This window comes from Callorhinus ursinus, unplaced genomic scaffold (assembly GCF_003265705.2).
Source record: "Callorhinus ursinus isolate GAN/ISIS: 27379988/994484 unplaced genomic scaffold, GSC_fseal_2.0 scaffold25, whole genome shotgun sequence".
Taxonomy (NCBI): Eukaryota; Metazoa; Chordata; class Mammalia; order Carnivora; family Otariidae; genus Callorhinus; species Callorhinus ursinus.
The window spans coordinates 39,259,634-39,278,861 of NW_027397087.1; the positions used below are offsets into that span (position 1 = coordinate 39,259,634).

Consider the following 19,228-nt stretch of genomic DNA (forward strand, 5'->3'; position numbering starts at 1 on the left):
ATCAGAAGGGTCCCCTTCATCTGGCCTAGCACCTCTGCCCGTCCCCTCGCCCTTTACCTCCAGCTGATCCTTTCTGATCTCAGCCGCCTCCCCCTGGAAGACGTAGATCTTCTTATGCTGGACCAGACGCAGTGGGGCCATTGGCCCCTCTAGGGCAATGGTCACTTGCAGGGTGGCGTCTGTGTGCACAGGCCCTGCCTCCACGGAGAAGACCAGGGTGTCTCGAGGGCTGAGGCTGCCGTCGTGGCTATAGAGAATGGCCCCGTCCAGCAGGTCCTGTTGGGAGAAGGCCGTGGCTGGCTGGCCGGCCCGGAGCAGCTGCCCCCAGTGTGGACCAGCTGTGACATGGTAGCGGACCTCATCCCCACTGCGGATGTCGAGGTTGGTGTCCAAGTGGAGCACAGCGGTGTCGATGGTGCCCTGGCCTCCTTGAGGGACCACGAGGCTGGAGCCATTGGCCACGTGGAGGTAGGGCTCTGAGGCCTGCACCTCGAGCAGCGCGGTGGCCTGGTGCTGCCCATCAGACACCTGCAGCTGGATCCAGCCACGGTCGGCCCCCGAGTGCACAAACAGGACACGCCTCTTCCTGAGGTCCTCCTGGGTGAAGCGGTAGATGGGCCGCGTTGGCTCCTCCGCGGCCACGATGCTGCCGAAGAGGAGGTCCTTGCGGGTCAGTACCAGCTGAGCGTCAGCAAAGCCGGAGTCAGCATCACTGAAGGCCACGTCGTCTGTCGTCAGCAGCCGCTGCCCAGCCCGGGCCACGTGGAAGACGCGGCTGATGGTCTGCACGGGAGCGTGGTCGTTTACGGGCTGGATGGCCACGCGGAAGACGCCCCGCACCTCCTCCCACGCCGTGCCACCACTGCCGTCACTCTGGCGGGTCGCCACAAAGGGGATATCGTCTTCTGTGGTCTCGGAGTTGTCATGCTGGTAGACCAGCCGGCCCCGCAGCAGGTCCTCGTTGGTGAAGGATGTCACCGCGGTGGCCTTGTCTTGCGCCCCCCTCCAAACCAGCCTCCCATGGCGGGGCCGCTCCATGACCTCATAGAGGTAGTTGGCACTGTTGAGACTCTTGACGAAGAGGTGGTCAGCAGAGAGGGTGCCCTCACCACCCTCCGGCACTGAGAGGAGGATGTTGGTGAGGACGGGAGCGTCCGGGTCACCACCAATGTGGATGGGGAAGGTGTAGAGTGGGGAGAAGTGCGGCGGGGCTGTGACACGGAAGCGGAAGGTGTCCTCGACTGTCTCTGAGGTGCGGGCCGTGGCCCCATAGGTCACCCAGCCGGCCTGCAGGTCATCCTGGGTGAAGCCCTGCCCGTCAGAGAGCCGTGTGCCCTGTAGCCGAAGATTGCCCTTCCTGGGGGCCTGGACCACCTCATAGTGGAAGGTGGTGGGGCTGGGGCCTGCCTCCTCCTCCAAGGTGGCCTCCAGGTGGGCTGTGGTGAGCGCCTCCTGATGGGTGTTCTGAGTGTGCAGTGGCTCCAGCCGCAGCAGCCACACCGTGGCTCTCTGGATTGTCACTGGGAAGGACAGATTGCTCAGAATCTCCTGGCCCACCTGTACCTCCAGGGCCAGCTTCTCCATGGTGTCCTTGGTGCGATGCTGTGGGTCAGTGCTCAGGTATCTCACGCGGCCCTGCTCCACATCCCGCTGTTGGAATGCCTGTGTGGCCCGCCACTCAGCACCCTCGGCCCCACCAGCCCCCTGCTTCTGCAGCTCCCCAAACTGCAGGGCCTCCGTGACTCGGAACAGCACGCTCACATCCTGCCCCACAGCGTTGGTCTCCACCGACAGGTTGGTGGGCAAGACAGGGGCAGCAGAGCCCTGGGCCAGGCGCAGCCCTGTGTTGTGGCGGATCTGAATGGTGGGCCGGACAGCCACCACCTTCAGTGTGGCGGGAGGGCTGGCCTGCAGCCCGTCGCTGACCCGGAACGTCAGGTCCTGGGCGGGCCCACTTCGGTGGACATAGATGAGGCTGCCCGCCTCTAGCTCCCGGCAGGAGAACTCAGTTGCTGGCTCCCCAGGCTGGTCTCGGCGCTCCACGGGGAGGCCGGAGGGGGTGCCAAGGAGCTGGAAGGTGAGGCCCTCGCAGGCGGAGTCTGGGTCGTAAGCCTGAAAAACGTCGGGCCCCAGTGGCTTCTGTGTGTGCTCCAGGATCACCATGAGGCTGCCGTGTGGGAAGATGATACGGGGTGGGTCATTGACGGGGTTTATCTGGATGGGCAGGATGTAAGTTTGGCCCCTCCGAAGGCAGGAGGGCACGGGCCCCCTGGCCGTCACAGACACCTCCAGCATCAGCTGGTCGGAGGTGTCCTCAGAGCCATCGTGGATGAAGCGGGCCTTGCGGTTCACCACGTCCAGGAGGGTGAACATTTTCCGTGCCTGGGCGCCGGGGATGTCTAGCTCGAGCTCACCGTGGCGTGCCCCGCGGCTCACGCTGAACAGCACCTGAGATTTGCGCAGCTCGGCCTCGCTCAGGTCCAGTGTGGGCTGCACATGCCGCCATTCGAGCCAGGCCGTGCCACCCTCGGCCACCACCAGGGGGCTGACGGTCAGCAGTTGGGTGAAATTGGCAAAGATAGGAGGCAGCCCTGGTTCAGGGACACAGGGCTCAGGCAGCTCCATGGCCGGCCAAGCCTCAGGTGCCGAGGTGGAGAAAGCTTCATACGGGCCATAGGGGTCCTCCTCATACTCGTCTTCTTCCGGCCTGCAGCCGGCCGCCATGCCGCGCGTCAGCAAGGCTTCCCGGAGTCCCTGCCTCTGGCCATTGATGCTGAGGTCCTCCATGCAGCCCAGCAGCGAGACAGTGACGGCCCCTGGGGCCAGGCCCAGGCGGTGTTCCTGGAGATGGCGAGAAGAGTTGGTGTCCAGCCCCCCCAGGAGGAGACTGCCACGTGGGTCCAGATAGCTGAAGACCCCACGGTTGGAAGTCCGTGTAGGGTACTGGTCCACGGAGATTTCCAGCTGGTGAGCATCCACGTGGACGCTGACCTCATGGGGTTGCCCATCGGCCACAGGCACGCTGTTGTGGAGCAATACTGTGCCCTGGCCCTTCTCCACCACAGCCCGCAGGTGGCCCTCAAATATGTCCACATAGATGAAATCCCCATGCCGGCCCCCTGCCTGGAAGGCTAGGGGTGCCTGTTGGCTCCGAGTGGTGAGTATAAACTCCAGGGTGCCTTCCTCCCGAGTGCTCCAGGCAGGGAAGGCAGCCAGTGAGTGGGGCCCAGAGAAGCCCAGAGCCACACTGTCATCAGCAGAAAACTCTTCAGCACAGCCCTCGTGCACGCCTGGGGTCAGGGGTCGGAGCAGGTTGCGGCCATTGAGGGTGGCAGCGTGGAGGCAACCCCTCAGGGGCCGGCTAGCTCCCCTCAGGTAGGACAGGCTAAGGCTCCCAGGGCCCCCCAGGAAGATCCCATAGGGGACCTCCAGGGGAGCCCCCAGGATGGGGGCTGAGGTGTTCAGGAGCCCATCGACGGACAACAAGGCCTCGCTGTCTGAAACGGTCAGCTCCACAGTGTGGAGGGCGGAGTTGCTCAGCAGAGTCTCAGCTGGGGTCTGCAGCCTCAGCTCCTCCTGGCCCAGGGTGAGTCTGACCTGGGGAAAGATGGAGGAATGGGAGTGGGGCAGCACTTTGAGTTCATCTGCTTCTACTGTAAGAACACAGCGGGTCTGCCACAGCAAAGTCCCCAGAGTGGAGGTCCTGGGACAGGGGCTTCTCAGGCCACCACTGTCTCCTTCCTACCACCTCTACTCATCCCCCAAACACTCACCAAAGTGATCTCTGAGTCAGGTCTAGATGGGCTCTGGGGTCCCTGATGGGAATCAGAGAGCTGGCATATAGCAAGATGCTTTCCTAGAGATTCAGTCTGCATTTTTTACTCTCCCCAACTTTCCTATGGGGGAGAGCCACCAGAAGATCACCTTGGCATCCAGAAGACTCACCCCTGGAATAATGAGCACCTGGGAATCCCCTGAACACCGTGGGGCCACAGGGGCAGCCAGGCTCACTGCTCAGGGATGGAGAGCCCAATTCCGGGTGCTCACTGTGTTGAAGGTTGCATAAAGAAAAGCTCCTGGATCTGGGATGAGGGATCCTCGGGGAGAGGAGAACGCAGTTCTGTCTCTACAACATTGGCACCAGAACTGGCTCTGGTGTGGTGGTCCCACGACTGGATGGTAGAATGGGTGGTGGCAGAGTATGGGAACTGGAAGAGCAGAGCACTAAGAACTGTGGCCTTGGGAGTCCAAGTATGGAGCACCTCCACAGGGCTGAGGCATCCTGGTACTTGGCCGAGAGGGAGAGCATCAGTCCCGGGCTGTACCTGGCCTTCGCTCAACAGTGACACCTTGTGGCAGTGAGAAGCAATGGCAGCAGCAGGTGCTCTGACAGTCTTAGTCCTCTCCCCACTGGGGTGTGGAAGCAGATGGCTTTCCCAAATTTGGACTAAGACCTCAGGTTCTCAAACTCTTCATGGTTAAGGGGGAGCCTCAAGAGAGAGATCCAGAGGACTCCTTGCTACTAAAGCTTGTGGTGACCGGCAGGACGAAACGGGAAAATGGAGAAGCTTTGGCAGTACTGGTTCTTTCTGTCACGGACAGACAGCCGCACGGCCGGGGGACTGGTGCTCAGCAGGGGGGCTCATAGGGTTGCTGAGTCCCAGGAGAGGGCACCCAGCCCGGGGGAGTGCCAGGGGACGCGCTGAGACGGGGGTGGGGCAGGGCCAGGCCCAGGGCGTGTGGTGAGCGAGGGCCTGGCAGCGAGAGGCCAGAGACGGCCAGCTGGCCCGGACGGCGGGCCCGCAGCTGGGGAAAGGGCTGGCCGGGGGCTGCGGTGGGAAGCGCAGGGCGAAGGCTGCAGGGCGCAGCGCGTTCACGAGGGAGCCACGCTTTTGGCTGTGCTGTTGTTCACCTCACAGTGGAGACCTAGAGACCCCAGGGCGAAAGTGGCTCACACAAGGTCACCCAGCTGGTTGGGGGCCATTCGGGGCTCGAGGAGGAGGCCAGCAGGGAGGCACCACTCACCTCAAGACATCCAGAGCGGAGCTGCAGGAGGAGGTGGTCCGCCTGGCCCGCTGCAAGGAGAAGCAGGGCTTCGGGCTGGGACGTGGAGAACTGTAGCCGGAGGTCTATGTCGGTCAGAACCGTGGCCACGGGCACCTCCAGGTGGTTCTCTCCGAAGAAGGAGGCTGTGTGACAGAGGGGGCTGGGGTCAAAATGCGGACTCATGCCTGGAAGAGGAGAGGGGCTGCAGAGGATGAGTAGCCTGCGGGATGGAGTACATGCTGGTGCAGCTTTGTGGTTCTGGGTGGCCCATCACCGGCTTGGTCCTGGCACCAGAAGGCAGAGCCTTACCTTGTGTCCAGCCCAGACCTTGGCTCCAAAGCAGGCCAGACCCATTCCAAGCAACTCATGTTTCTTCCTCAGAGGTTCCTGGGGCCAGGGGCCTTGGCCAGCTCTAACTCTCCTCCCCTGAGCCCTAGAGGATTCTCCATCCTGGGTCTAGTCCCTCTCGGGCCTAAAGGAAAACCATCCTTGACTGGGTCACCCGGCCTGATGGTCATAGCCCCCGAAATGGAGTTCCAGGAGAACCATCCCTACCCCACACTGATCCCTGCTCAGATTCCTTCTCCTAAATGCCCTATGCTTTGGTTCTTGGGCAGTGCTTTCCATACCATGCCCTCCCACTGTGGTGCTCAGACAGGCAGCCCACTCATCCCAGCTTCTCTCTTGGGCCGTGCTCCCAAATGTCTTTGGGGGTGGGGGTGGCAGCTTGTCGACTGAGTCTATCAGGGAGCAAAGGCTCTGAGGCCAGATGGAGACCACGTGCAGTGCTGGACCCCAAATGGGCTAAAACTTCCTGCATCACCCCATATTGCTTCCTGCTGCGGAGCTATTGATATCCCTGGTGAGTGGTCAGATCCGGCCCCATTGTTTCCACCATGGCTGGGGAGGCGTTGATGACTACAGCTGACTTTTCTGAGCCTGGGTCTGTGGCTAAAGACAGGGCTTGGGAAGGCTGAAGGTTTGCTGAGCAGGCCAGAGGGCCTAAGTCCAGATGGCCTGAGCAGGCCATATCTGGGGTTTCCCAAGGCTGGTGGTCACTGTGCAGGGCCCTTTTGGTCCCACACTGGGATACCTCCTCTTTTTAAGTTGCCACCTTCTCCAGACTGTTTCCCAAAATTAGCCTCCCTTGACCTCCAACCAGCTGCAACAATTTCTGGTTTATTCTTTCTGTAGAGATTAAGGCCAAGGATGACTTTGACTCTGTCCCCCAGAGGTCCAGGGCTAGAGAAGCCAGGGCGGGGGTCGGGGGGGGCAGGAATGGTTTAAAAAGGCGATTCATCTCTCTGGGGCTTCTGATGGCCTTGATAGGGATGATGTGGCACCAGCCACATACATGCTGGTCCCTGACCTGAGGAGGTGGCATCAGCCACTGGAAGAGTCCGCAGGGATGCCCAAGAAAGATAACGCTATTCCTCTTGGGCGGAGCTGAAATCCCTCCAGGGATCCCCTCTTGCCAGCACTTGTTGGCAACGCCAGAACCTTGTCTGAGGGGCTGAAGGGATCAGCTGAGGGCTACAAAACCATCTGCTTGGCTATGGCCCAGCAGAGCCAGCACACCCTGGTGCTGGTGAGGGGCAGACCCTCCCTGGGAGAACTGACAGGGGGCGGGCACCTCATCCGCAAGGATGTCGATTCTTTTTTTTTTTTTTAACATTTTATTTATTTATTTGAGAGAGAGAGAAAATGAGTGGGGAAGAGGGGCAGAGAGAGAGGGAGAAGCAGACTCCCCACTGAGCAAGGAGCCCCATGTGGGGCTAGACCCCAGGACCCCAAGATCACGACCTGAACTGAAGGCAGGCGCCCAAAGACTGAGCCACCCAGGCACCTCAAGGGCATTGATTCTTAAGAACAAAAGGCAGCACACAGAACTGAGGGCAGCCCCTGCACAGAAGGTGGGGCCCCCGCAGGTTGGAGCTCACAGCAGTTGTTAAGAGCTGACTTGTTAAGTTTGCAGGAATTCTGCCAGCCAGGTGATGTTACACCACATAAGAGGCAAAGGCTACAGATCTGCGCTCCCTCTCCCCCAGAAAGCCTGTTGCTCAACCTTTACCTGTTTAGCATGCATGGGGAGGAGGGGAGTAAGCTCACACCCATTCACACTCCCTTTTGTCAAAGGTGGATGTGGGGACGGTCTGCAGCAGGAAGGGAAGGAGATGGTTGGCTCTGCCCACCGAACCACCTGCCTCTAGCCCCCTCCCACAAGAGGAGAGGGCAGCCCGTTTAGCCTCGTTCTCCAGGCCAGAGTGGGAGGGCGGCAGGAAGTAGAGGTACTTTCCAGAGAGCTGGGGTCTGAATGAGCCTATTGAGGGGCTGGGCCCTGCTGCTTCCTGTGGGGCTGGGCAGGGAAGCGCTCACACAAGCTGCCTTGTGCGGCTGGAAGTGTGCGGGCTGGGCAGCCCCCTCGTCCCAACAGAGGCCTCGGAGGACTTGCTGGCCAGCGTTTTGGAAACTCTGACAGCGCCGGTCCCCCCACCTCCTGGTCTCCTTCCGCTGCCCCTTACCGGCTCTGATGGGCGGCAGTTGCAAGGTCCCAGCATCCCTGTCCTGGGAGACAGTAGGAGAGGCTGCAAATGGGGAGGCAGTGCAGGATAAAGAAGTGAGTTAGGAGTCAGTTCCAGAAGGTTTCCTGGAGGAGGTGAGGGTGGTATAGAGGAGAGAGGGAGGGAACTGGGTAGTTTCAAAGGGCAGCAAGGCTCTGGGAAAGTTGGAGACAGAGGAGGAGAGGGAAAAGTAGCAGGAACCAAGCCAGCCTCAGTGGCCTGACTGGGGTCCCAGGGCAGTGGGGGGAGGAGAGAAGGCATCATCATGGCTTGGAGACTTGCCCTTGACTCTCCTGGGTCAAGAAGACCCATGATTCATCCAAACACCAGCTGAGGCCTGTAGCAGCTATGTGGGCTGCCCTTTGGGCGGGGAGAAGGGGCCCCATCCGGCCTCCTGGTCAGCATTTTGTAAAATGGGCGCTCCTTCCCAGTCTCTCCCCCTCCTGTCTGTGGGGATTAGTCCCAAAGGTCCCTTTCTGGTGCTGGAGTCTGCTCTCAGGGATATGTAGAGGGTTAATGGTGCAGGCTGTCTGGGTGGTGCCAAGCGTTCAGTGTTGGGGGGAGCCGGTGCCACAAGGGGTCTGGGGTGAGTGGGAGAGCTGAAAGAATGCCGAATGTCTGGGTTTCTCTACCTGCAAGACAGTTCGTGGGTGGGTGTCCAGGACTACGTAGATGTCTATTTGCGTGTGTGTTCAAGTGTGTGGGTGGCTGCTCGGGGGTGTGTTTTGGGTTTGCGCAAGGCTGTGTGTTCGTGCATGTGTGCGCGTGTGGGCTGGAAGCCGCCGGGACAGAGCCGTGATTGTGCCGGGCCTGTCCTGCCCCTCGGTGCTGCCCGCCGTGACTTGGCTGGGCCAGGCTCCATGAAAGGGGCCATGTGTTCCTGGAGGGCACCCACCCCTCCTGCCCGGCGCCCATCCATCCCAGAGGTTTGCCGAAGGTGGAGCATCCCTCAGCTTCCCGCCCTTCCTGACCACGGACTGGGTGTTCTGTCTGGACCAAGGCTCCATCCCTCTTCCTGAGACAGGGCTCGGGGGCACAGAAATAGCCTATGTCCTTTCCCACCAAGCCTCTTCTCAGACGGGGAGATGAAGCTTAGGCGAGTGTCCCTAGCAAGCCACCATCTGGCCGGCCACAGGTTGTGCTGACATCTCCTGTCTCCCTGGGGCACTCCTAGTGTATGTATGAATGGGGACCTGAAGCCTGCCCCTGGGGGGCCCAAGCATGAGGCTTACTTGCCCCATGATGCTCTACTCTTATCTGTCAGTGGCTTGGGACAAGGGGTCTCTTTGTGGGGAGCATCTCTGCTCCACCCCATCAGGCCCCCACCATGCTCTCCCAGGCTGACCAGGGGCAGGGTCTCAAGCATGGGTCCCTTTTCTAGTCACCGGGGGTGGGGGTTGCTGTAGACCCTGATCCTTCTGAGTCCTCACAATGCCTAGGGCTAGTCACACTGTCTGTCTCCAAGTCTCTGTCCCTTATCTCCTCTGTCTCTGTCTTGGCCACTCGGCCACCTTGCTGCCTTATCTCTGCCTCTCCCTGTCTTTATTTGCCTTTGGCTCCCCCCTTCCCCCTGCCCTATCCTGGCTATCGCTGGGAGCACCACCCTTGCCCCAGAACAGTCTAGAGAGCTAGGCCTGGGGCCTCTTGCCTTCCCAGCCCTGGGCGCCCCCATCCTTGGGTGATGGGTTCCATGATATCAAAGTTCTCTACAGCTTTAGCATTCAGTAGGGTTTCCAGACAAACTGAGGCTCCAGAGGAAAAACAATTTGACAGAGAAGCAGAAAGCCTGCAGGTCTTGGCCCAGCCACCCGACTGAGTCCCGCCCATGCAGGCACCCCTAGCCCACCCTACTCCCAGGCAATCAATCCCTGTGTGTCCCTCTCCCGCCACATTCCTTGTTGCCTGGGGACAGCCAGGCGGCCGCACAGTCAGCATGCGTCACAGGCAGCAGGATTCCTGGGTGTCTGCTGCCGCCTGACTTTATAAGGGAGGAAGTTTGGGAGTCAGAGCTGCTGGGCAGGATGGCCCGGGGGCGCGCCCAGGTCCCAGGGGAAAAGGGGGGGCAGTGGGAGACTTGGACATGCGTATGCTGGGGAGGTGTACCCAGTGGTACTGAGATGGAGCAGGAGGTGAGAGAAGGGGGATCCATATTCATTCATTCATTCACTCACTCACTCACTCACTCACTCACTCACTCACTCACTCACTCACTCATTCATTCACAAGCACAGTATCACGGTCATGGAAAAGAAGAACCCACCTGGGGGAGAGAGAAAGCCTGAGAAAGATGTTAAAACCGAGAATGAGAAATGAAGACCTCCCTCCTCCACAAAAACTGCACTCGGGCCCAGACAGAGGCCTGATGAAGGAGATGAAGGAGGAGAAACCAAGAGAGACCTGGAGATCCTGTTCCAGATCCACATCCTAGGCAGGCAGTGGTGAGGCTGGGAGAGCCCTTCTGAGAAGTCTGAGGGGGGCCGTGGGGGAGTGCTCTAGGATGGCCAAGCAGGGATGAAGGGCTCTCTGTCTCCCTTATGGATACGTATGTGGGTATGTATGTGGGTGGCCCTGCATGAGGGCAGGCATGGGCCAGGTGCCCTGCCCCTGCGGCTGGGCCTTCCCCGAGGTCACCCCGGCCCTCCAGAACTCAGGCCAGATCCTCTCCCCTTGGGCCTCCAAGGGATGTGCTTTTTCTTTACCAACTTTCTGCCCCCAAGCCAGGGAACTTCTGAGGAGGCGGGGAGGGGTGGAAACTTCTTTAGAACCAGAGGGACATACCCCAGGGCCAATGGGGCGGAAGCTTCCCCACAGTGCCCACTCCCTCTTCCAAGCTGGGAAAGCAGTGCCAGGAGCTGGTGTGGGAACTCAGTCACACAAAGCCCCGAAGACCCGTGCACAGCCACCTTGGGTGGTACATAGCCATGAGTGTGACTGAGTGCAGGTCCGTGGCACGTGTGACAGCGCTCTGAGGTGAGTGCAGGGCAGGTGACGATGTGGTGTGGGGGGTCCAGTCTGGCTCTAGATACTGGACATGACCTGCCCTGGCCATGCCTGACGCTGTGCCTACCTCCCAAGGCTCATCCCTGTTCACTGAGCTGTCACCTTCCCCCTAGCCTGTTACTTCTGAAGGTAACAGGGGGAAGGTTACAGGGATAGACTTTAGGTCAGACCAAAGGGACAACATACCCTGCTCATGGTGGTGACAACAGGATCCCACCTGCTGGGGCTTAGCTGCCTGGGAGATGCTCACACACCTGCACACCCTGACTCTCCTACCTCTCTGACCTCAGTCTGAGAGTCTGTAACCCAGGGCCATCTCAGAGACCCGCTGACGACCTGCTCCTCTCTTGCCCCACAAGCCACAGCCACAGGAACAATAGTTTAGTTCAAAGTCACACAGAACTTAAAAAGGGAGCCGTTCCTCTTGGCAGACAGTAGCTTCCCAGTGAAGTGTGGGATGTCAGGCTCTGTGCTCACGGGCAGCCAGTCTCCCTGTCTCAGCCCTAGGGAGACGTCAGCTGGGGTTGAGGTGGGCCCGTCTCTCTTCACTCCAGCAACTCTTGAGCCTTAAGACTCACTCTCAGGGCCCTGAGAGGGTTTGGTTGCCTTTCTGGTTCTTGTGAGACCAAGGAGGCCAGGATGGTACAAGTTTCCTCAGCTACTGGCTGAATCCTGACCCTTGTCACAGGCCTCAGCTACCGTCGTCCTCTAACCCAGAGCTTGGAGGCCACCCAAGCCGAGGGGCATATATTGGGGGAACATTTCCAATTTAGGGACCTCCTCTAAAAGGTGATTACCTAAAAGCATTGGTACCCCGGGCTCTCAGCCATGTGTGCCGACCTTGGGGCCATGTGTGCCGACCTTGGGGCCATGTGTGGTACAGAGGAAGCAGGAGGGAAAATGAGAGGTTTACTCCAGAAGCAGCTCAGAGTCCACCCAGGCTGGAGGGCTGGGGCGGGGAGGAAGCAGGGCCTCAATGGAGTCTTTGTGGCGGGCCTGCTCCTCCCCCGCCCGAGGCGCAGAGGGGTGGGGCTGCTGGGGTGCGGAGCAATCCTGAGAGGCTTTTCCTTGCCTTATAATTTTCCTCCTTGTGCAGGGAGATGGGTGGACTTCCAGGCCCTTCTCCACATCCCCTCTACCTGGCTTTCCTGGCCCTGGGTGGGGTGGTGGGGGGACCCTTGTCTTAGCGGGCCCAGGCTGAGGTAGGGGATCTGGCAGAGAAGAAACAGAGCGAGAGACCCTCCTCGCTTGGTGCTGGGCCTGCTCAGCAGCCCCTTCCCCCAACAGGGGTCTCTGGGAGGTAACTCCCATGGTACGGGTGAGGCGATGGGGCTCAAAGAGGACACTGCCTGTGCTGAGGCCTCAAGAGGAGCAGCAGGGCTGGATCGGAGCCCCTGGGCTGAGCTCTGAGCTGGTGTTGTGGTTTCTGGGAGGGACGTGTGCACACAGAAACGGTGGGGGATTCTTGCGTGCGCGCGCGTGCGTGCATGTGTGTGTGTGTGTGTGTGTGTGTGTGTGTGAGTGAGACTCGGAAGTGGGGCATCTGTCACTGGCTCCAGCAAGAGGAGGGTGTGAGAGCTGTGCCGGGAGACACACTTTTTCCCTTCCTGTCCTCAGGGGCTCCCTGAGGGGCGGGGGGAGGGGAGTGAGGAAGGGAGGGGAGAGCATCTGCTTTCTGCGGCTGGTTTGGCAGCTGACCTCTCCTGGTGTGGCTGGACAGGTCTGGTCCTGGGGCTGGCTCGATCTCGGAGGGACTTTCTTCGGGGCTGGCTAAGGATGGCACGTTCCTACAGCCAGCGATAAATGCTGGTCATGCCCACTGGGGTCTTGGAGATCAGGGAAGAGGGCGGAGGGCAAGGGGCCTGGGTGAGAAGCTTGCCCGGGGGATGGGGACCCTGTGGGGCCACCCCCTCTCTGGGGCTGAATCCAGAGCCAGGAAGCCTGTTGCTCATCTCTGAACTTCCCTTCAGCTCTAGGATGAGAAACCGCTAAGGGCAAGGCCCTTGGGGAGGTGTCTTGGGGCTTCCCCAGCCTGGCAGACTGGGCTTGGAGACAGTGAGTGTGTGAGCTGGGATGGGGGGTTGGTGGAAGTCATGACTGTTGATCTGGACACAGGCCTGGACAGTTTGGCCCAGCTTGCGCTCAAGAGTTTGTGTGCCTTGCGGAAGCCACCGTTAGCTCTGCCTTAGTTCCTCCATCTGAAACACAGGGAAGAGAGGTGGGATAACCTCACAGACGGCAGGCCCCTGTCCAGATGGCTGGGGGAAGCAGCCCACCCTCCCGTCCCCCAACCACATGCTGCTGTGCTCTCTTTGGCTTCAGTTTTCCCGTCGTGCACAGGGGACCTGACTGGGGGGACTAACGCAAACCTGGCTTGCCCAGCCCAGCTCCTCAGGAAGTGGCGGGTGGAGGGCTGTGGTCACTACAGGGGCTACAGTGGAGCCAGACCGGAGGCTCCTGAGGACAGGACGGAGGGCCCATATCCCCTGCGCAGGGCATCTGCCATCCAGGAGGCCCATACACATGTGCTGATGTCGGAAACATCAGCATGTAAGGGAATACAGGGATCCAATGCATGTGGCCCTCGGCCCCTGTGAGGAGTTTTCTATCAGCCGACCATAGACAGGCCGAGAAGCAAGCTTCCAGCGTGGGTGGGATGCCTGCAGGAGCCATGGCCTGGCAGGGGGGACCAGGAAACCCCAGAGTCCTTGCTAGTAGCCTCTGTGCTACCCAGGTCCCCCAGAGATCCCTAGCCTGAGACCTCTCCCCGTGGGCAGGCCCCTATTCCTCTGGGAATAGGTTCCTGCCTACCACTCCCCACCTTCCAGGCCTGCGGATGCCCCGGATGCCCAGCACCACCGAGCTGTGCCCACCGCTGTGCTCTCTCCAGGCCAACTCGTCTCACCTGGGCTCAGGCACTGGCTCTTTACCATGGCACCCACATCTCTGTCTCCAGCCCCAACACTCCGGGACTCTGGGCCCACCTGCCAATGCCTCCTGAGACATCTGCACCAGAAACACCCAGAGGGACCTCCAAACCCCAGCCCACCCATCTCAAGTCAGACTTGTGTCATCGCTCCCCAAACCTGCTTGCCTTCCAGAGAAGGCCTCCCCATCCACCCATGGCTGGGTAGAAGTCTGAAAGTCATTTTGGACATTCTCCCTCCTCCCTCCCCATGTTCCAGCCATCCTGCCCCTAAATTCTCTTTCAAATTCATCTCCCCCTCTTGCTCCTCTGTGCCATCCCACAAGGCAGATGGTCACCCTCCCCTGCTTGGCTTAATTGAATTTCCTGCCTTGTTTTGCTAATAGCAACCACTGTTAACCCAAACTGGAACTCGCTCTGTCATCCTCCCTTGTCTGAAAGGCTTCAGTGGCTCCCCATTGCCCCTCTATCCAGCCCCAACCCTAGTGTGGCACTGAAGGTGCTGGGTCACCCCGTCACAGCCCTGCCAGGCTTTCCTGCTCACCTCCCGTGAACACCCCACATGTCAGCCTCACTAGACCTTGGGCTGTTTTCCATCCGCACCTGACAGGCCCCCACTCCCAGCCTTTGCTCAGACCAGCTCTTCTTTCTTTCCCGCCTGCAGAATGCCCTCCTGCTCTTCCCCCACCCTTCTCCACGGCCCAAAGTTCCTTCTCTGCGTTTGGGGTGCCCAGACACTCAACTGTGGCTTGGGGAGTTGAGCTACTGTCACCTCTCTGTTAACACTGCTGTCTCAGGAACGAGACCGGCTCGGCTTGGTGAAGGGAGACCGGAGGCAGGGAGGGCGACGGGGGCGGCTGTGTTCTTGAGCTGACCCAGCGGGCAGGGGCTGCATCTGGAAGCTGGCCCCCGCTCTCCCCCACCTAGTCTCACCTCCAGGCTTCTCTTCAGTCCTCCTCTCCCTTCAGGACTCCAGTGCCCAGGTGGGTGGGGGGAGGGGGGAGCTTGGCCATGGCTGAGGTGGGGTGGGACACTGCCCCAGCCAGGGAATGCTTTTCTGGGCCTATGGTGACTGAGTCTGGTGCTTGTTTTTAAAGAAAATAGCATCAGAGCCCCTATTTATAGCTGGCGGCCATGGCCACAGACAGGAGATGGCTGGGGCTGAGGCTGTGCAGGCTCCTGCTCAGGCAGGGGCTGGGGGTGGGGCCATTCCCAGGCCCCCTGCCCCTCTGTCTCAGCCTCCAAGGAAGTGCCTGTGGGATCTTGACATCCCCTACGACAGGATGACAGGATGTAGCTTGTGCTTCAGGGCAGGGGAAGGAGGGGACTTGGGTGAGGGGATGGAAAATTTCTCTCAGGATTGGTCCCTGGGGCCCGGAGCCCCTTCTGGGAATGGGCGGAGGTGAGGGTGTGTTGTGTCTGTTGGGAAGGCCCGGGAAGGACCTGCGCGTGTGAAGTGCCGGATGGAGAGGCACCACAGGGACTGGGTGGAGGAAGAGGAACAGAACAGGGCCAGAGACACAGGGCCTCCAGAGACAGAGACAGCCATGGGGAAGAGATGGAGGGATGGGGGAAGAGAGACCGGAGCTTGGTTGACCCTGTGAGGAGAGGGGATAGAGAAGCCGGAGAGACCTGAGGTGGAGGCTTCTGTGCCATAGCAAGTCTTCATGGAGCTCTGGGCAGAGGGGTCGGAGTCTGAGTTGGAGCCAGTGAGGAGGGGCAGGAATCAGGTATCTCTGTGGCCTGGCCCACTCCCATCCTGGCAGGGCCCAGGGCCTGGAGACCCTCCGTCCCGGGGTGGGAGGCCCAGACCTCTTTGGAGGCAAAGAAATGCTGTGGGGGCAGCACCGACACAGATGGGCTTTGTCACCAAGATCCCTGAAAAACTTTCCCGGGCAGATGAGGCAAGGGGGGGCCAGGGCCGCTGGGGACAGGTGTGGGCTCTGGCTTGCCGGGGGAGGCGGGTGCCCCGGCCGGGAGGTGTTGCAGGTGGAGGCTGTGGCTTGGGCTCATGCTTGCTGCCAGCCTCTAGCCAGGCCCCTCTTGGTTGAGCCGTTGGAGGCTGTGGCTGGCTATAGCCTGGGGCATGTGTCATGAAGCCCTAGCCACAGCCTGTGACTCAGACAGTTAAAAAAAGGAGCAGCTTGGAGTGGTGACTCAACTGGCTCTGGAGGGGCTGGGTGGGTCCGGCTGGTACAAGATGGGGTGGTCTGGGTTTATTTTTGGTAGGGTGGGGCTAGAGCAAGGGGGTGGAAGATGGGAACCGGGGGTGGAGCAGAGCCGCTACTCTCATCCGGGGAGAGCCCCGGGGCTTCGTGCCAACTTGGGAAAGTGGTGTCTAGGTGCCAGGGAGCTCAGGCAGGCTGGGCTGCCTCTTTGCCCCCATCCAGGCCCAGGCCGCTTTGCTATTTGGCCCCAGACAGGCAGCTGGCTCTCTCTGGACAGAGGCAGAGCCCCCTGTCCTATTCTCAAGGGGCTTGAGCTCACAATTTTACAGCTGACCTCGGGGACTGAATATCCTACCCAGAGGCCCAGAGAGGGAGAGTCTGCCTGAGGCCACACAGCAGGGCCAGGTATCCCAAGGGCTGTAGTTGCACAGCTGGCTGCGGTCCCTACAACATTTCTCCTGCCTCAGGGCTGTCAACAGTTGGAGGGACAGGCTCTCATCTGAGTATCTGGCCCTGGAAGAGCTCAGCTGGGCCTCAGATGGGTGCCAGATGCCAAGAGATGGAGCCTCAGCCGGGGGCAGGCGCCTGGATGCTGTTAGCACGCATCTGGGGAGCTGGTTGAGTTCTGCCCAGTGGTCTGCTGAGAAGAGTTACTTCTATGGGGGTGAAGGCAGAAGATGGGGGCCCAGACTCTGCCCAGCCTCTCACCCAGAGAGCTCCTCCAGCAGGCACGGCCCCTGCTGCTCGTCCCGCTCTGCAGCCTGTTCCCAAGACTCACTTGCCCTCACCTCCCCCAGCTCTGATCTCTTACACACACGGACTCGGGCATCACCAACATCCCTGATGGATCCAAGCAGCTCAGGACAGAGAGGGTGCTTCACTCCCTCCGTCTGGATTCTGCTCATCGTGATGCAGGTCCTCCTGCTTAAGGAGTCACCACTCCTTAACAGCCTCATGGGATCCCTGGTGGGCATTTCGCATCATAGGCCCTGCCTCCTACCCCCACCTCCAAAGGGGTCCCAAGTGTGGGCAGTGGGCAGGGCAAAGATGGGTGTCTAGGCTTTCCATCCTACAGAAGTTCCTGGTGCCTGTTCATTCATTCTCTTCGTCCCCACCCATCTGCTCTCTAGACAGGGTCTGAGTTTCATTTGGTGATTCTTTCAACACATACTGATTGTGTTGTACCCAGGACCAATGATCTCCGTCCAAGGGGCCATTAAACTTTGGGGTGGGGCTGGGGAGGGCTGTCCTGCTTCTCCTTGTGGTGGGAGAGGTGTGTGGACCTCAGCCCATCGAGTCAGTCAGATGCAGGACCCCCTCCCCCTTTCTGAAGTGTCCTGGGCTGCAGCTGGCTTCTCGCCCCCTTGGGGACCCACTTCCCCTTTTCCGTGTCTCTGAGTCTCATGCAGACCGGCTCACAGAACCCCCTCATCCACTCCCCCACCTTGGAACTTTGCTCAAATATTCCTGTTATTGCTGGGTCTGCCCCCAGTCCAGAAAACAATGGGAACAACAGAAAGACAGCAAGCTCAGGAGCAGGCACCTGTTGAGTGTTTACTCTGGCAAAGGGCTGTGACCCTTGACAGCACGGGAGGTAGGAATCGTGTATCCCCATTATAGAGAGAACACTGAGGCTCAGAAAGGTCACACATCAAGGGGTAGGGCTGGAATGAAATCCTTAGCTCTCTAACGCCATGTTCCTTACCACCGCGTGCCTGACCTCCCGCCTCCCCCAGCTCTGCAGAAGTTCCTGGAGATGAGGACTCAGAAGAGGGAGAGGTGGGGCCTGAGTCAGGACTGAGGGGCGGGAGGGGGCTCGCTCTTAGCTGCTCCAAGGCACCCAAAAAGGGTGATTTGTTCCTTCCCTGACCATGGTGGGAAGTGTGTGTGTGTATGTGTGTGTGTGTATGTGTGTGTGTGTGTGTGTGTTTCTGGGCCTGAGGCCTGCCTGGCCAGCCTCCAGCTGCAGGAGAGGGGGGATGGCCCCAGCTGCTGTGCGCAGGGAAGAGGCAGGGAGGGGCTGGAGTCGTGAGAACCAGCATCCTGGGCCCACTGATATTTATAGCTGGCCCCTCCTGAAATGTGGGCGGGGGAGGGCTGCTCTTAGGTGGGAAAGGAAGTTGGTCTCCTCTCTCCAGCCCCCTCCATCTCCCCAGAGAGGAGGCTGGCCCCAGCCAGAGGCCCTGCTTCGGCTATGGAGCTGGGAGCTGTGAATCCTGAGTCGGGGGTTTCTCCCAGGACCGCTGGTGAGGGGCTGGACACTCCTTGCTAGGCTCTGAGCCAGGCTGCTGAGCAACACTGTATGTGTGTGTACACATACCTCCTGGGCATCATACAGATGGAGGTCGTGGAGTGGGGGGCAAAAAGGCCTGTAGCCCCACAGAGAAGGAGGGCAGGCCCCAAGAAGGGGGAAGACAGGCTGTGGGCCTCAGCAATCAAGGGTTGGGAAAGACCCACAGGAGTGGTGGAGCTGGAGCTGGGCCTTGAACGATGAGAAGAGAAGACCAGCTGCAGGGAACAGCTTGAAGAAAGGTGGAAGGGCCCCAGGGATCATGGATTATCATCTGATGGCCGAGCTCATCAGCCACCCACTGGGACACAGGATCACCTTGAATGTAGAGGCTGATAGATCAGGGGGAGAGAGGGCCCAGCACAGTCACGGTGTCTTTGGGCCTGCAGGCGGGTGGCCCCCATGCGGCTCCTGCCTACCTGGATGCTCGGGAATGTCCTGTTCGGTTCCAAGAGTGGCAGGAGTGGGATTCTGGGGCAGGAGGGGCTAGGTCCCCAGGCTTGGCTGGGAGGAAGCTGGGATTGTGTGCTGTTCCCTGCCTTCAGGCCCCTGGACCTTGCTCCACCTGGGAAAGGATACGTTCCAGGGGCTCTCGGTATCAGTCTTGATTTGGATTCTTTGAAAGCCAAGAAGTTCTTCCCTGTATCTGACCTGAGTCTTCCCTGCTCTATGTTTCAACTCAAAGCAATTGCTTGGTTTTCACGTCTTTTTTCTTTTTTTTCCAAGTCGCAAAACACGTTACCCAAACCACATCTTACACAAGACCCAAATCTATAAGCCTGCTTGCGGAGCTGCTATGTGTGGCTGAGGGTGGGGCTGGCCTCCTGCACTGCCAGGCTCAGCCCCCTCTGCATGTAAAGCCCTGGGGCATTCCGGGCACAGTCTGAAAAACGCTGGTGGACTCAGCGATCAATATGCCCCTCTGTGGGCTCAGTCCTGTGTGGAGCAAGACGGTGGAGACCCCCGAGGAAAGCAGACGGGAGGTCTGCCTGCAGGGAGCTGCTGGTCCGGTGGGCAAGGCCACCACGCGAGGCAGGATACAAGGACAAAGAGCAGGGAGGCTTCGCCCCCACCTGCTAAGGACTTGGTGTGGTTTCGCCCCCACCTGCTAAGGACTTGGTGTGTGACGCTGAGAAAGTAGCTACCCCTCTCTGGGCCCCAGTTTCCCTGTGAACCATGGGGAGACGGGTCTGGGGTGCAGAGCCTCTGCAGTAAGGTCTGGGACGGGAGGCAGCCT

At 60.0% G+C, this 19,228-nt stretch overlaps 2 protein-coding genes across 2 annotated transcripts in view; one reads left to right on the forward strand and one right to left on the reverse strand.

The window, feature by feature from the left end:
• SNX33 (sorting nexin 33) overlaps positions 1-19,228 on the forward strand; it is a 68,671-nt gene that overhangs the window by 42,804 nt on the left and 6,639 nt on the right. The gene's annotated exons all lie outside the window — the stretch shown is intronic.
• Positions 1-19,228, reverse strand: part of CSPG4 (chondroitin sulfate proteoglycan 4) — a 34,440-nt gene that overhangs the window by 10,885 nt on the left and 4,327 nt on the right. Inside the window, exons 2-3 of the mRNA XM_025884242.2 lie at positions 5,026-5,189; positions 58-3,597 (exon numbers count right to left, since the gene is read on the reverse strand). Of these exons, the coding sequence (XP_025740027.1) occupies positions 58-3,597; positions 5,026-5,189 (3,704 nt within the window). The remainder of the gene's footprint in view (positions 1-57; positions 3,598-5,025; positions 5,190-19,228) is intronic.